We start from the raw sequence: 13,171 nt of genomic DNA on the forward strand, positions 1-13,171 counted from the left end.
GTGTTTTGAGACTTCAACTAGATCTAGGATGTTCATTTCCCAAAATGACATCTAGATCCGGAATGAAATGAAACCCGGAGAGAAGATAATACGTCAGAGAGAGAGGATTTTGTTTTTACTCTTCTGCTTGCAAGAAAGGGTTGGGGATCTCCTCGCTGCCGTCGGCAGGGGAGATCAGTACGATCAAAGTACCACGGGCGACGATCAGACCCATTGAGCGGGTGGTAGTGTTACCCTCCTCATCTGTGGACGTTAGTATATAAGAAGCAGAGATATAGAGATTGAATTCCAGTAAGAAACTTGGAACTTACCGCGCATGGTTTCCTTCACATTGTCGAGAACCAGGTTCATCAGCTGGTCGTAACCCTTGAGGGTACCGGTGACTGTGTAGAGTTAGCATGTATAGTTCATAGACGACGATGAGAGGTCAAAGACCAAGTTCAGAATAAAAAGCAAATATAAAAAGGAATGTATGAAAAGGTATCAATCCAACATACCCTCACGACCACCATTGAACTTCACTTGAACCTCCTTGTCCATGTACTTGTTGAGATCCAAGATGTTTTCCTTTTTGGGCTTCTCCTGTGCACCGCCACCACCGCCACTTTTCTGCTGGCCCTGGCCGCCGCGGCCTCCACGACCGCGACCGCCTCGGAATGAGCCTCGTTCAGACATGGTCTGTGTAATTGAGGGATTTAGAAAAAAAGGAAGGAAGAGATTAAACGAGGGAAGCGAGATTGGGTCCGAGGAATACAGACTTAGGGTATCTCTGTATCTCTGTGTATGGGGAGGGGATGATAGCGGAAGGCACAAGCAAGGTGGGCGCGTATATGAGGGATTTTTAGGTTGAGATTGTGGCCTCAGGCCATGGGTGTTGGAGTCCGCCTCGGTATGGAGATTACCAATTACCATTGTATTATTGCATTTGATAGTCACGAAGGATCCCGCTCGGAGGTATTTTACAGGTGGATTACGGGTATCTTGATTTTCTGCTTTTTGACATTCCTTTCTCATTTCAATTGTAATTGATTGGACTTGATTGGACCTGATTGTACTTTATTGTATATGTATATGCGCTATTTATTGTATCTCTTTGTTATTTCCCTCAAGTAGTCTGATCTTAGGCCAAATTATTATGGTAATTTCCTCCGAGCTCCCCGGGACCAAAATGTTTCAGCCCGCTGGCCCGTTCAGGCATCAGCGAAACCAAAGACACAATTAGATCCACAAGGCTCAAGGCTTAATTTTGGGGATAGATTAAAAATGAACCTATAAAATGAGCTCATCTTATTCTTTTCTTATGTACCCAACTAACTAACTAGATAAGTGAAACTATGGATAAGCAAGGCGTAACTGCTGTACGGGTCAGCGTATCGTAGGCCAGCGGAACCCTCCGGCGGGACTCCGCCGAGGGCTCCAAAAGGTGGGCAGGTACTTTTAAGTGGAAGTTCCTCACATTGCGCAAGTTGTACTCGTAATTTCTGCTGTGACACTATTCGTCAAGAGAAAATAATTAAAAAAATAAAAATAACAAATACTCCGAGTTCCCGGGCTCCCAACGGAAACACAGATCACGTTTTTCCTCTCCACTCCCCGTTGTTCCTCCCCTCTGTAGTCGACCACTTTTTCTCCTTTCCTTCACCTTCATGGATGTTGCTTGAGTCATTTAAAAGGAGTTACCTGCCGGTTTCTCTCCGCGCAAGTCCGGTCCATTTCCGCGCAAGTTTTATACTTCGCGCTCTTATCTGAACACTCTCCGCGACTTCCTCTCTCTCTTGCCTCCCAATCTCCAATCTCTTTCCCTATCCCAAACCAGCTCCAGGGTGTATTTAGGGGTTTCTTCCACTACTCACAATGGAAGCCCACCCCCCGACAGCGGAGTCGTCTCACAAACGGCCGAGGTCTCCCACCGCCGATCATGGCGTGTCCAAAATGCCCAAGACGCACTCGAACCACCTACAGATAAACTATCTGGCACGGCAATACCCTGACAACCTACCCCTCGTCTCCGTCGATGATACCATGCCTGCGATCATCCATCTGCTCGGCGAATATGACGGCGTTTTACACCGCCACGAGAGCATCGCCGGAAATCTGGGCGCATGCCCGCTCGGTCCAATCTTGATCAAGCGATTCGAGCGTCTGTTCGATGGACCACCGCAAGTGTTGAAATCCCATGGCAAAGACGGACCTACGGTGACTTGGCTCGATGTGGTTGAATTCGCAAAGAGCAAGCCCGAGCAGTTCAATCTGGAGAAGTCGCGCAATGGTGTACGAGTTTGCCAGTTCTATACCAAGCAGTGCCGCGTAGAAATCAGCGAGGAGGATTTCGTTTTGATTGCGTCCGGTATGCCGCAAAAGATGATCCCACCTCAGCCTATCATTGAGGACGAGGAAAAGGAGTTAGGCGCGCTGGAGATTCTTGAGAAGAACTTGCATCACATAATTCAGATGGCCGATCAAGGTAAGGAATCACTATATACACGTATTAACTTAGAAGGCGTTCACTGACAATCTTTGTGTGTTTAGTCTCTGCCCGAGCGAGACAGCTTAACCATCGTTTGAAGAACCGCCGCAATGCTATTGTCACCCGACGAGAGAACGATGCTTCTCTACATGGGCAATCTCGAAATGTCACCGAAATCTGGCGCGATGCCAACGGTCATGGCCCAGGAAATGGCCATGCATCATCGCACCCTTCTCCGTCTGGTTTTGTCGCTGTCAACACTCATCGTCCTGAAGGCGAGCACACCGAAGAGAACCAGAACCCTCTATCCACCCAATTCATGTTCTCACAATCCACCGATAATGTCACCATGATCAACGGACAATCGATCAAAGGTGCCTCCCCAACAACCCGTGCAGACTTGATGAAGAGGTTTTTCACAACAGCTGACCGCCACGCCCGCGGCTATGATGATGCAACAGCCCCCGTCAACCCCCAACCACTCCCCCGGCCTCGTGCCTCCGACCCAGCAGACTACAGTCTCTACAATCCTGTAACGGTAACGGCAACGGCAACGCCAGCCGCAACCGCAACCACAACCCCGACCACAACCGCAGTCGCCATCCCAAGCACCCCATCATCCCTCCTCCCGCCGCCAAAATCAATCCACCAAGAAAAAGACGACGGAGGCCCCTTCAAGCTAGAAATGATAGCCCGCATGGAGGAGCTCCAGCGCGGCGAGCGCGTAATCCCACCCTGCGATCGCTGTCGTCGTCTCCACATGGACTGTCTCAAGAACCTCACAGCCTGCGTTGGTTGCACAAAGAAACACGCCAAGTGCTCCTGGCGCGACGTCAAAGAAGATGAAGTTATCGCAATGCGGGCGGGAATAACCACATCAACGACATCCCACGAGCGTCCCGACAACGACCGCTCCAGCGCAAATCTCACTCCACCCCAGTTCGGTATGGGTCCACTACCCCCGATCTCCGCTGAGCGTGAACATCCCCGCGAGCCACCCTTCGAGCCAGAGATGAAAGCCTACTACTATCACAACCGACGCGAGTCGGCCCCCTCCGCCCCGAACCTGGCTCCTGGGTCTACGGTTCCGATGGAGCTTCCTTCAAGTGATAATTCCCCACGACGGGCAGCGAGTGAGACGGAGAAGAGGGACCGTCCTCGTTTCCCTCCAGGTCGTGTCTTTGATCGTTCCGAGGATGATGATCCCGATGCCAACCAGCGGCTCAGGCAGGCTATTTTGGATACCGTTGATCATCACACCCGTGTTGCTGCCGCTGTGCAGGAAAGGGAGCGTGGTGCGGAGCGCGCCGGGGAACATCAAGCTATTGTTCTCCCGGCTCCAAACCCGGCTCCAGGTTCTGGTGGTGCTTATGACCGAGAACGAGAGCGTGAACGTGAACGTGAGCGGGAGGCTGATCGCGACCGTGACCGGCGTATGGTGCATGCGTAAAGCATAAGCTCTGCTGTTGATTTGTGTATATTTTTGGGTTTTCACATAGCCGTTGGCAAAATTGGCTGGGCGTGGGAGTACTATGTTAGATATCCCCCTGATTAGCGTTCTTTTTTTCCCTTTTAAGGTTCCATTTAAACATATCTCACCTTCTATCTCTGAATGACCATGTAAATGCCTTCATCTATCTCTATCCGACAAGGTTTCCACTTTATATAGATATGCCATGGCTCTATGTCTGGATATCCATCATGTCTACACAGGTATAACTATCTTGATATCGGTAGAATCTATAGATACCCTGAGCCAGTGCCTCGTTTGGATATAAGGTCTCTCGTCATTTTCTTCTAATTTATAACACACTAGAAACTTCGCACTTTCACTAATATTATTGTTTACTTCTATCAATTCAATTTACCTTAGTAATATATTACCCCGCGATTTGAAGCTTGATATATCCGGATATATACTCTGCCCTGAATACATCCGTCGGGTTTCCCCATAGTCTACTCCGTACTCTACTAACCACAAGAAACCCGGCATATAGATCCGATTTTACATCCGACGGGGGTGGATCAGTGGGGGTTGCGGGGTGAAAAGGTTTCCATTCGGGAGCATCTGATTGAACGAGACACCATACAACTTTGTCACCCCTTGGGGAAAGTATTGACCGCACCCCACCGATTCCTATAACATATAAACAGCATGACCCTGGATTCTATATAGTTCTAAACCATTGATAATTTCACTATTTCCCTCTCTATACATCCCAAAAAAACAAACCCCACAACCCACAACCCACCATGGACCCCTCCAAAGTCAAGATCCCCCCGATGAAAGACCAAACTGTGGAAAACATCACCGACAATGTAATCACAATCAACAGTCTCTGCGAAGACGAGCGCATGAAATACGTCCTCGAACGCCTAGTAACCCACCTCCACGACTTCGCCCGCGAAACCCGTCTCAGCAGCGACGAATGGATGACCGGTCTCCGCTTCCTGACAGAAGTAGGCCAGATCTGCACAGACGTGCGACAGGAATTCATCTTGCTGTCCGACGTACTGGGTCTATCCATTCTCGTCGACTCAATCGACCACCCAAAGCCCAAGGGATCCACAGAAGGGACGGTCCTGGGCCCCTTCCACACGCACGACGCCGAGGAAATGCCTGCCGGTGATTCCATGTCGCATGATCCTAAAGGAGAGCCCTTGTTGGTTGTTTGTACCCTGCGGGATTTGCAGGGCTTGCCCATCGACGATGTCAAGATTGATATCTGGGAGACGGATTCTACGGGCCATTATGATGTTCAGTATGCCGGTAGAGAGGGGCCGGATGGGAGGTGTATTATGCGTTCTGATAGCACGGGCGTCTTTTGGTTTAAGGCTATCACCCCCGTGCCGTATCCCATTCCGCATGATGGGCCTGTTGGGAAGTTGTTGGAGAAGTTGCATCGGCATCCGTATCGTCCTTCGCATATGCATTTCATGTTTGAGAAGGAGGGTTATGATCACTTGATTACGTATGTTTTGGGCTATTGTTTTGTTGGATTCGTTTTGGGGAATTGTGAACTATATCATGCTAACTTGATCTCAGTGCTCTCTACCTTCGCAATGACCCTTACGAAACATCCGATGCAGTCTTCGGCGTCAAGGATTCCTTGACTGTGGATATTGGAAAGGCCGACGCAGAGATTGCTAAGAAGTATAACGTCCCCGAGGGCCACCCTCTCCTCACATATGACTTTGTGCTCGTGTCCGACGAAGAGACGAGCAAGTTGCGCGCGCACAACTCCAAGGTCGCGCTGGACAAGCTAGGCCGGAAAGTCAAGATCGTCAATGGGCTGCCTGTGCCGGACCTGGATTAAATGCTACGAGAAAAAAAGTGTATATGAGAAATATCACTTGATATATTTCTGTACGAGTTGGCTAGGAAGTATTATCATTTCTTCTAAGACTGTCCGGTTTTCGTTACAAGTAAGATCTATGAATACAATATCTCAACGAAGCAAGTAAATTCCGGAACCAAGACTACCAAATATAACCCGCATGTCTGTATTCCGCCGATTCCTGGCCTTGATTGGAATATGTAACATTTTCTCAACGATCACTTTGCTCTTATTGATCCAGGTTGTCTCTCGAGTTTGTGCACCGTACGACGACCGGACGAGCGAGGACTCAACAGTTTGCATCTAGGCTATCCGATATAGTTGGTCGGTTTTATACCACTGGTACAACCGGAAATCGAGACAGTTGAGGGGGTAGGCCTTTATGTGTATATAGACACATCCCCATGACTTGGTTGAGTATATCCATTTTGCTCCAATTTCCCTGTCGATATCGGCACTATGCGTTCCACTTACCTTTTTCTGTCTGTGACAGCTTCATTAGCTTCGGCCTTTGTCATTCCTGATGAGAGTATCCTTGCGGAGATAGTCTCTGAGACTCGAGCCGCGAATGATCATTTGTCTAAAGCAGATGTTTTGGACATCTCCCAGGATGAGCATAGAGGGTGGGGAAGAAATAGAGACTGGTATGATCACGATGAGTATCCCTGGCACGGTGATTGGCCCGGATACGACGAAGATCCGCACGGGAGATGGCCCGGTGGTGATCGTCCCATACATGGGGGATGGCCTGACGACGAACGGCCCGGGTATGGAAGAAGGCCCGAACACGGCGGATGGCCGGGACACCGAGATGACGATGACCACAGACGGTACCCTTCACACCCCCGACACGGAGAATGTAGAGGCGACCACGATGGACACCGACACCATCCAATCCACCGACCAATCGATGCCTGTCCAGGTCCGCTCTGCCACGCAGACAAAACGACCTGGGAACTCATCAAAGAAAACGAGTATACATCTCGACTCGCTGAGCTCCTCGCCGAGGATAAAGACCTTATCGAGATCCTGAACAGCACGACGGCAAACCACACTTTCTTCGCGCTGACGAACTATGCCCTAGAAGGACTTCCACGGCGAAATGGTCCCAGTCCAAAGTTCATGTCCAGCTTGCTGCGGTATCACATCCTGCCTGGTCGATTTACCATTCAGCATATCATAGGCCACGGGACGCTACCGACGAAATTGACAGAGCCAGCTCTGGAATCGGATTTGCCACAAAGGATTGTTGTTCGAGAGCATCATAATAGAGTGATGTTAAACGAGAGGAGTAGGGTAGTTGGAGCTGATATGGTGAGTAACACATCAATATCAATATCAATATACCTCGTATAATGTGTATGGCACATATACATCATGTAGGTATATACTAATCTCATCTAGAAAACCAAAAATGGCATAATCCACATAATAACCAGCCCGCTGCACCCACCCCCAGAAACACGCACAGTGCTGCACAAAGCACCGGCCGACTTCGGCATCTTTACACTGGCGCTAAAACGCACGAAACTCGCTTCCAAGCTCGATCCGGCACAGCGACAGGGCGGGACAACCTTCGCGCCTACGAATGCTGCGTTCAGACGGCTCGGAGAGCGTGCTAATCGGTTTCTTTTCTCGCGGCAGGGGGAGGGGTGTTTGCGTGCGCTGATGCAGTATCATATTGTGCCGAATCGGACGCTGTACTCGGATGTCTTGTATGGTAGTAATGGGAAGGCTCATCGGTTGTTTTCTGGGCATGGAAGTGGAGATGGGCATGGGGGTAAGGGCGGGGGTGAGGGTGGACTAGAGGAGGAGTCTGCGAATGTGCGGCTTGGGACTCTGCTGAAGGACAGGGATTTGAGGGTTGATGTTAAGATGGAGTTTGGGGAGGTTGATCTGAGGGTTAATGGGTTTGGTAGGGTTGGACGATTGGATTTGTTGGCGAGGGATGGGGTGGTGCATGTTTTGGATCGGGTGTTGGTTCCATCAAGGGATATTCAGGATAAAGATGAAGGTGAAGATGGGGAAGAACTGATGATCGAGGAACTTGTGGAGAGGTTGCATGGTTGTGTCTATGGGGGGACTCGTAGTCAACTGTGAGAGATGTCTACAGGCTTACGGTCAAAGATAACAATTTGAAATTCTTCATTCCTATGTTTGTATTTCAATCGCGGTGACGAGCGAGATCTGTGCTTGCAAAAATAAAACAAAAGATGAAACCCTTGAGTTAATCCCTGAGTGAATGCCTCTAGTTGACAGTCTGCCAAACCAGAGACATGAGCATCGAACAGGGGGTCAGAAATAGCAAGCAGCCAGAAACCATAACCATTACCGTATGTAGAATGTTTGACTCGCTAGTGCATTCGTCTAGCCGGCTTCATCAGAGCCTGGAAGGAAGACTCGAGAGCTTTCTTGACCTCCTTGTAGCTGACAATGAAGGAACTCTGCTCGTCGCGACTGACCAAATGAATCTTCTCGTCAGTTCCAGCATCGAGCTTGTTCAAACAAGTGAGCACGTGGCCAAGATCAAGCACCGGTTCACCTTGGCTATCCACTGAGTGGAAGACATAATCGCGGAAAAGCTTCAGGAAGTAGCGTTCTCCGCTCTCCGACCAACGCTGGTCAAGTTCATATTCAGGGCGTTCATTGATGAGCCCGAGTTTGCTCATCAGGCGCACAATTCGCCCATTCTCCAGCTCACGGCCGAGATCAGAGTTCAGTTGATCATCCAGGTGGAGTGCCGAATCAAAGGTCGACATCAGCTGGGATGAGATGCCAGTGATAAAAGTGTCGATGGTTCGCTCCTGATCCTTCTGCAGTCCGTTCAACAGCCAGAACACAGAGCTCTTCAACTGAGGGCTGTAGGAGCGAGTGAAATGCTCCATGGCTTTGGTCGGGTTGTGGATGACAGTAGGCGAGTTGGCGCCAAGGGTGACAATCAATTGGCCAAAGTTGACTAGATCCTGTCGCTGAAGGTCGGCCACAGTGCGCTGGGTATCAAACTGCACCACGTCAAGAATAGCACAAGCGTTGATGCGGACACGGGTCTTCGCGGTAAGCAAAACCTTGCTAGGCTCAAGCACTCGGGCCGCAAGACCATTGGCGTGAATCGCCTTGAGTCCATTCGCAATCTGGGTCATGTAGCCCCAGAGAACTTGCTCAGGAATATGAGCATTGGTGTGACGACCTGGGAAGCGGGTTCCAGCGTTCAGATGTTGGTCTGCAAGTGTCTTGGACAGCGGGTGATAGTCGGTCACAAAGATCAGAGAACTGTCTTGGAAGCTGCGGCTGGTGAAAGCATCGTGAATAGTCACCACACTGGCGTTGCAGACGCGCTTCCAGGCTTGCACAGAACGGATAGCCTTCTCATTGGTCAGGCGGAAACCTTTTAAGATTAGTTAGAAAAAGAAAAAACCAAAAGAGATGGGGAGATTGTCATACCCTCAAGTCTGCGAAGGGCATAAAAGGTGCCATCTTTGCTAGACTGGGCCTTGTAGATCCAGCTCGGGTAGCCAAAGGTCGCAGCATTCTTCTGGTGACTGAGATCCAGAGGGACAAGGGAATGGAAATAGTCGACCTGGGCAGGAAGTTGGGTGTCTTCAAGTTCGTCAGAATGAGTACAAACTATTTTCAATTGCGGTCCAACATACTAGGGAGAGTTTGGAGAGTAGCTGCAGATTTTTTCTGCAGTTCTTCGCGCAGGTCGTTGGGGATAAAGAGATCATGCACGTTGCGCTGGTAACCCAATGTGTTCTGGTTGTGAGGGCCAATTGGGGCATAAAGATGATACTGAATCTATTGGGACGGTTAGAGCTCATTCAAAGCAACAAAGAGTAGGAATCATTGGATATCAACGTACTGGTTGTTGGAATCCAGTTTGGTTTGCAAAGAAAGCGCCTCCCATTGCGCCAGTAGGGTCGTGGGAATAAGGATTGGTAGAAACAGGGCCAACAGCACCTGGAGTCATTGGAGTTGGAGTAGTTACAAAAGGATCAAATGCACCCGTGGGGGTGATCCCTCCATTTCCATTGCCCTGAAGAGGTGTCTGGTTGTGAGCATTAGCACGACGACGGTACAGAGCAGCGCTGAAGATCGGAGGAGGGTCAGCCTGAGGCAGATGAGAGGTGAAGTACCGGGGAGTCTGATGACGCCCAGGATCAAACTCCTCTGCCAGGGCTGACAAGCCACCTTGCGCCATCGCGATGACAGAGATGATGATAATAATATGACCAGTGCAAAGACAGATTGGGATGGTTGAGAAAACAAGAAGCAATCAATGCGTGAAGGGAATCGCATAATAGGGTAGGGACGACTGACCACGTGCTCAAAGCCCTGAGGAACAAACTCCTGCACATCGGCTACCGCCCAATCTTGGACTGCTTCTGACCGCGTTGTTGGCGTGCTCGTGTTTGATCCTTTTTATAACGTCAGTATATGCCCTTGCAACCTTTCTTCATCTTCACACATAGTACATACGTGATGAGGTTGTTCGAGGTTGGAAAGGAGCTGCACTAGCAGCTTTCGGAGATATAGCGGTGGACTTTTTTGGTGCTGATACACCATTCCCGGACAGCAGGGATGGGGTGAAACTAGGTGAGTCGACATTGAACCGCTTCTTGCTATCAAATGAGACAGTCCTTGTTAGCGAAAACTCTGCCATTTTCGTCTAAAAGACCAAGTTTGCATCGCACCTGTCCGACTGATTTGTATTGAGCTTCGTCGGGTCATGATTGAAAGCACAACCTGGATACAAGAGTTCCAAATCAGCTTCACCACACACGCTGGCCGTGATCAAGGTTCGCCAATACCTTTGTCTTCATAGCGGCATCGCCCATAGATGGTCACGTTGCGGCACAATGTGTCTTTCGCATTCTCTAGCAAGCAAAATCATGGTTGTCAGCAACTTCGTCCGTCTCCAATTCAGCATTTATCTTCGGCTTTTACATCTCAGACTTGAAATGGAAGTGATGTGCCAGCCTTTGACTTTAAGTCACACTCACCGCGGCTCTTCATTTTCGGTGATCCTGTCGTCCGACGAGCATCCTCCAATGGAGGCTTTCCGGCAGACGCCATGATATCTGGCTGATACCCACTTTATGGTGCGGATCAGCGCAAAAAGATCCCCATTGAAACCGGACTCGGTAGAGGTCAAAGGATGCTATTGGGTGAAAACCACATTCCCCAGCTTTGATCTCATATAAATTCAAGTCGCCAATGGTCTATGCGATTGGCGGCGGATCAATTCCGGGAGAGCCCACGGACGTTGGGCGGTATCTCAACCGATAACAATAGGCATGAATGGAATGTAAGGATAAGACCAAAGTCGTCTCTCATCCCAAGGAATGATTGAGAGCGACAGAACTGATGGAAATGGAGACGCGGGGCGAGAAACGAACTCGAGTGAAGGGGGATCTGCGCACGGACCAGGCGGTCAGAACATCAATGAGAGCTTCCGTTGAGGCCACTTGAGCTTCGACGTCACGTCGTTCTTACCATCTATGTAGTGGACTATCTGCACGTGCTCAATGACCATCCCTAGATGATCTTCCTCTTTATGGCTGTTCATTTCTTTTTCTCTTGATACCTCCCACATTCCTGAGTTTATGGCCCACGGCCCTGATACAGCAAGATGTCACAACCGGAGGTTGACCTGGACCAGCTTTCCGATAGCGAGAAGTCTACGCTAGAGATGTATATGGCTGTTACCAGCCAGGAACCTTCAGAGGCAATTCCCCTACTACGCCGGTCGCAATGGAATCTGCAGGTTGGTCTATCTTCCCCAGCTTCTGTCCAAGTGTACAAGAGACTAACTGATCTCCGCATGATAGATTGCCATATCCAAGTTCTTTGATGGTGAAGGCCCAGATCCCCTTGAAGAAGCTCGCGCTGCCATGGATCGCCCGCCCCTACCACAACCCAACCGCCGAACCCAGAATCTAATGACCGACGATTTGACCGAACACTTGTCGCGAGTTACTCGTGCCACAGCTACAGATCTGGCTCCACGAGTTGACACGCAACCAGGAGACCAGCCAACCTACCGGCCTCCATTCATTCTTAGTCTACTTCTCACGCCATTTAATTTAGTGTATCGGCTTCTCTGCAGTTCATTCCGCCTCTTTGGTGTCCTCTTCCCTTTCTTGCCACGCTTGTTCAACAGGACGGCGAACCCCGCGCTGCAAGGTGCTCGCCGGAATACCACTGGCCGTCGATCTCTCGGCCCCAAGGATACCGCCGCTCGCTTTATCCGCGAGTTTGAGGAAGAATATGAATCAAACCCAATACCGTTCCTGGAGAACGGATACAACATGGCGCTGGAGAAAGCCCATCGCGACTTGAAGTACCTCGTGGTCATTCTTTTGTCTCTAGAGCACGACGATACGAACAGCTGGGTCCGTGATACCCTGCTGGCACCTGAGGTCGTGGAATTCATCAACGACCCCCAGAACAACCTCCTAGTGTGGGGTGGCAATGTGCAAGATTCCGAAGCATACCAAGTCGCCAACTCACTGAAATGCACCAAATTCCCCTTTTCAGCGGTCATAGTCCATACCCCCAATGTTTCGTCAACCGCCATGTCCGTGGTAGGACGGATCGCAGGTCTCACTACGCCATCCGAGGTCGTGAACAAGCTCCGGACAGTCGTGACATCTAATAGCGAGCCTCTAGAGCGTCTCCGATCTTCACGTGCCGAGCAACAAGCCTCGCGCAGCCTTCGCGAAGAGCAAGACTCAGCCTACGAGCGGTCGCTGGCGATCGACCGTGAACGGGCGCGCCAGCGCCGGGAAGCGGAGATGGAACGTCAACGCGAAGAACAGGAAGCCGCTGGCCGACAGGCGGCTGAGGAGCAGAGGCGCCGCAATCTCGCCCAGTGGAAGCTTTGGCGCGGGCAAACGCTTAGCGCGGAGCCCGGACCAGATGTTAAGGACACCGTCCGTATTAGCGTGCGGCTCCCGTCCGGCGAGCGTATCATGCGCAAGTTTGCGCCCGATGCGGACATTGAAGAGATCTACGCGGTGGTTGAGTGCTATGAAATCTTACAAGAGCAGGATACAGAGCGTCCGGTGGCGAGTGCACCAGAGGGGTTCGTGCACCAATACGGATTTCGACTGGTCTCACCGATGCCTCGGGTAGTGTATGCGGTTGACGAGGGAGGGTCGATTAGAGAGAAAATTGGCCGCGGTGGCAATCTGTTGGTGGAACTGATCGATGAGGAAGATGATACGGATGATGACGAGGCTGTGACCGACATGTCTTGAATATGACTGATCTCTATGATTCGCAACTGACACACCACTGTGTTCTTTTTTTACAATATCCAATGTACAATTTAGATTTTTATGATTCGGATCTTTCACTTTTTTCG

General features: G+C 50.3%; 6 protein-coding genes across 6 annotated transcripts; 4 read left to right on the forward strand and 2 right to left on the reverse strand.

The window, feature by feature from the left end:
* Positions 1-115: 115 nt before the first annotated feature.
* PEX2_012760 (U6 snRNA-associated Sm-like protein LSm7) lies at positions 116-675 on the reverse strand (the record flags this gene model as incomplete). The annotated part of the gene is made up of 3 exons (XM_016738553.1): positions 116-243; positions 312-383; positions 498-675. The coding sequence occupies 3 exons, from the start codon at positions 673-675 to the stop codon at positions 116-118; spliced, it is 378 nt and encodes a 125-aa protein (XP_016602859.1).
* A 1,179-nt stretch (positions 676-1,854) lies between these two features.
* On the forward strand, positions 1,855-3,917 carry PEX2_012770 (Zn(II)2Cys6 transcription factor domain-containing protein; the record flags this gene model as incomplete). Its single annotated transcript, XM_016738554.1, has 2 exons — positions 1,855-2,464; positions 2,530-3,917. The coding sequence occupies 2 exons, from the start codon at positions 1,855-1,857 to the stop codon at positions 3,915-3,917; spliced, it is 1,998 nt and encodes a 665-aa protein (XP_016602860.1).
* An 803-nt stretch (positions 3,918-4,720) lies between these two features.
* On the forward strand, positions 4,721-5,784 carry PEX2_012780 (intradiol ring-cleavage dioxygenase; the record flags this gene model as incomplete). Its single annotated transcript, XM_016738555.1, has 2 exons — positions 4,721-5,439; positions 5,514-5,784. 2 exons carry the CDS (start codon positions 4,721-4,723, stop codon positions 5,782-5,784), a joined length of 990 nt encoding a protein of 329 aa, XP_016602861.1.
* A 480-nt stretch (positions 5,785-6,264) lies between these two features.
* PEX2_012790 (fasciclin domain-containing protein) lies at positions 6,265-7,905 on the forward strand (the record flags this gene model as incomplete). The annotated part of the gene is made up of 2 exons (XM_016738556.1): positions 6,265-7,119; positions 7,210-7,905. 2 exons carry the CDS (start codon positions 6,265-6,267, stop codon positions 7,903-7,905), a joined length of 1,551 nt encoding a protein of 516 aa, XP_016602862.1.
* A 254-nt stretch (positions 7,906-8,159) lies between these two features.
* PEX2_012800 (PAN-complex poly(A)-binding subunit PAN3) lies at positions 8,160-10,878 on the reverse strand (the record flags this gene model as incomplete). Its single annotated transcript, XM_016738557.1, has 9 exons — positions 8,160-9,190; positions 9,247-9,402; positions 9,456-9,600; positions 9,665-9,946; positions 10,123-10,220; positions 10,282-10,424; positions 10,497-10,548; positions 10,614-10,679; positions 10,806-10,878. The coding sequence occupies 9 exons, from the start codon at positions 10,876-10,878 to the stop codon at positions 8,160-8,162; spliced, it is 2,046 nt and encodes a 681-aa protein (XP_016602863.1).
* Positions 10,879-11,434: 556 nt separating this feature from the next.
* On the forward strand, positions 11,435-13,064 carry PEX2_012810 (clathrin-mediated endocytosis regulator UBX3; the record flags this gene model as incomplete). Its single annotated transcript, XM_016738558.1, has 2 exons — positions 11,435-11,569; positions 11,634-13,064. The coding sequence occupies 2 exons, from the start codon at positions 11,435-11,437 to the stop codon at positions 13,062-13,064; spliced, it is 1,566 nt and encodes a 521-aa protein (XP_016602864.1).
* Positions 13,065-13,171: the final 107 nt, after the last annotated feature.

This window comes from Penicillium expansum (assembly GCF_000769745.1).
Source record: "Penicillium expansum strain MD-8 chromosome Unknown contig40, whole genome shotgun sequence".
Taxonomy (NCBI): domain Eukaryota; kingdom Fungi; phylum Ascomycota; class Eurotiomycetes; order Eurotiales; family Aspergillaceae; genus Penicillium; species Penicillium expansum.